The sequence below is a fragment of the Sinocyclocheilus rhinocerous genome, unplaced genomic scaffold, assembly GCF_001515625.1.
Source record: "Sinocyclocheilus rhinocerous isolate Xijiao unplaced genomic scaffold, SAMN03320098_v1.1 scaffold359, whole genome shotgun sequence".
In the NCBI taxonomy this organism is placed as follows: Eukaryota; Metazoa; Chordata; class Actinopteri; order Cypriniformes; family Cyprinidae; genus Sinocyclocheilus; species Sinocyclocheilus rhinocerous.
This window is the reverse complement of record NW_015652307.1, coordinates 546,533-549,676: the sequence shown is the minus strand read 5'-3', so window position 1 is coordinate 549,676 and position 3,144 is coordinate 546,533. Positions and strand designations below refer to the sequence as shown.

General features: G+C 39.9%; 1 protein-coding gene across 1 annotated transcript in view; it reads left to right on the top strand.

The window, feature by feature from the left end:
- Positions 1-3,144, top strand: part of syngap1a (synaptic Ras GTPase activating protein 1a) — a 53,201-nt gene that overhangs the window by 45,566 nt on the left and 4,491 nt on the right. Inside the window, exons 11-12 of the mRNA XM_016520722.1 lie at positions 1,787-1,968; positions 2,839-3,040. Coding sequence (XP_016376208.1) covers positions 1,787-1,968; positions 2,839-3,040 — 384 coding nt within the window. The remainder of the gene's footprint in view (positions 1-1,786; positions 1,969-2,838; positions 3,041-3,144) is intronic.

Here is a 3,144-nt window from a genome sequence, read left to right as displayed (position 1 = left end):
ATCTGGCCAGGGCTTGCTTGTTTTTAATATAAAAAAGTTATTTTACAAATATAAAAACCCTTTCACAACAAAAGTGAAATGAATACGGCTCAAGCTGAAGGAAATGTAAATTCACGTCTGTACAGTAGAGGGCGCAGCTCAAACTAATCACATGAAGAATATGACGCAGGAGAAGAAAGTTCAACACTATTCAGCAATAACACAAATTATACACAAATGTAATTTTTGCTTATTGTTATGGATGAATTGGATCATTGAAGGTCAGCAGCAAAGACATTAGTTAATAAAATGGGATTAAATACATAAATGATATTTGTCTTATTTAACATATTTAATTATTGCAAGTTTGCATTTGACTGTTTTTATTGATTTTGAGGAACACTGAATCTGTTTTTGAGTAAACACATGTTGATATTTAGTCTAGAACTACAGTAAGATTTCACACACAACGCTCTGCACTTACTCCTGATTTCTGTCACCATGGCAACACCAGAGCTGTCACTCAACACATGGAAGCAAAGTAACTGCTGTTACTTATTTGAAAAAGTAACTGATATTTCCTTCTAAATTAAAAAGTAATGCGTTACTTTACTAGTTACTAGAAGAAGAAAAAATCTGATTACGTAACTTGTGTTACTTGTAATGCGTTACCCCCAACACTGATAACGAAAATCTATTGACATTTTCATTAACGAATAAAAACGAGACGAAAATATTAGGGAGGGACGATTAGACAGAGATCCAGTCAGAGCGAATCTCCTGCGTGGAAAGCAGCTCTGATCATAAGTTTGTATACACTTGCTGCACGCCTCATAAAACGTAAAAAAACGTCAGCGCCTGGGAGTAAGAAAGAGCAGACATATGGATAAATCCACAAATACACTGTATTTAAATCCATTCGATTTTAGCCGTCGTTTAGTCGTACAAGTTTTCTATAGTATTTTCTTTACTCTTTACTTCAAAAGCTACATCTGAAAAGGGTAATAGTTTATGTATTTGTGACCCTGGAGCACAAAACCAGTCATAAGGGTCAATTTTTTGAAATTGAGATGTATGCATCATCTGAAAGCTGAATAAATAAGCTTTCCATTGATGTATGGTTTGTTAGGAGGACAATATTTGGCTGAGATACAACTATTTGAAAATCTGGAATCTGAGGGTGCAAAAAAATCTAAATATTGAGAAAATCATCTTTAAAGTTGTTCAAATTAAGTTCTTAGCAATGCATATTACTAATCAAAAATTAAGTTTTGATATATTTACGGTAGGACATTTACAAAATATCTTCCTGGAACATGATCTTTACTTAATATCCTAATGATTTTTGGCATAAAAGAAAAATCTATAATTTTGACCCATACACTGTATTGTTGGCTATTGCTACAAATATACCCCAGAGACTTAAGACTGCTTTTGTGCTCCAGGGTCACATTTTAGCTCAGCATTGCCGTCCAATCAGCCAATATTGTCTTAAATAGCCTGCATAGCACTTCATCTTTTATAACATGGGATTTTGACCAAATATACTCAATCTTGATTTTTGTCAAATGTTGCAACGATGTTAAACAATGTTTTGTTTTGTTTTTTGTGAAAAATTACAGTTTTGGACTTATAAGATAATAAAAAATAATTTAGTAACTACTAAAGAGCATGTAAAGCAAATATCTTTCCCCGATCCGCGCAATTTTCTCACCTTTTTTCCCCCTTACACTGGTATGGCTGCGCCGCTCGTCTTCACGCCTGTGTGTGTGAGTCTCGGAGCGCTCAAGTGTTTGCGTTTCTTCAGGACGCCATCCTGAAGCTGGGGCCGCTGCCGCGGTTGCTGAACGACATTAGCATGGCGCTGAGGAACCCACAGCTGCACCGTCAGGCGAGTCACCAGCCGCCCGAACGCCACCTGACCCGGCCCACCTTCAGCCGCCTCGCCACCAACGACTTCCAGAGCCTCATGATGAGAGACCTCAACAGGTGACTGTCTGTCTAACTGTCCGCATCAAATTATGAAGTCCAATACACTAACTAAAAAGCCCCATAGTGTTTTTTGGACGTGGTATACGGTACATAAACATGACGGTTCGGTACGTACCTCAGTTTTGACGTCACTGTTCGGTATGATTTCGGTTCAGCAGGGGGAAAAACTAAACATAAAATTGCTTTTTTTATTAAACAGTGGTTTACTGAACTAACGAGCTGTGGACACTGATGTTAAATTAAATGCTACGTGACATTAAGCCATTTTATTGACGTCTTTCCGCGTTTGAAACACTGATTGAACGATTAAGTGAGGCATGAGATGTTCATTCATGTTTATTTTACATTAAAACTAGTAGTAAAGAGGAAGAGATTATCGTTTGAACTGAGACGTTTTAATACAGCGATCTGCCGCGCCACATCAAAGAGCAATAAAATGGCATTTATTGTTTGAATTTCCTGAAAAAAAAGGACATAATTTGAAAGATGAGCCTTAGTTTCTTGTCAGTAACAGTATATTTAAACAGGAAGTTTCCAGTGAAGTTTCACTCGTGCAGTGGTTAAAACAATGCTGTATTTCACATGCGTACCGAACCGAAAGACCTGTACCATAATGTACTTCTATATCTTTACTGTATATGTGTAGCTGTGGGTTCATCAGACTCGTGTGTGTGTGTGTGTGTATGTCTCTGTGTGTGTGTGTGTGTGTGTGCGTGTGTGTGCATGTGTGTGTGCGTCTCTGTGTGTGTGTGTCTCTGTCTTTGTGTGTGCGTGTGTGTGCGTGTGCGTCTCTGTGTGTGTGTCTCTGTCTTTGTGTGTGTGTGTGTCTGCATTTGTGTGTGTGTCTGTGTGTATGTGTGTGTGTAGCTCTATAGACATCTCGCGTCTGCCGTCTCCCACGTCTGGTCTCTCCGGCAGCGGCGTTTTCTCTCACCCTGGAATCGCTGCGTTCTCTGAGCGAGATCTCCGTGGAAACAAAGATGTCTTCTATGTGACCCGCCCACCTCTCGCACGCTCAAGCCCCGCCTACTGCACGAGCAGCTCTGACATCACCGAACCAGACCCCAAGGTGCACACACACACACACACACTCGCTCACTCACACACGCACACACACACTCTCACACACACACACACACACACACACTCACACACACGCACACACACTCGCTC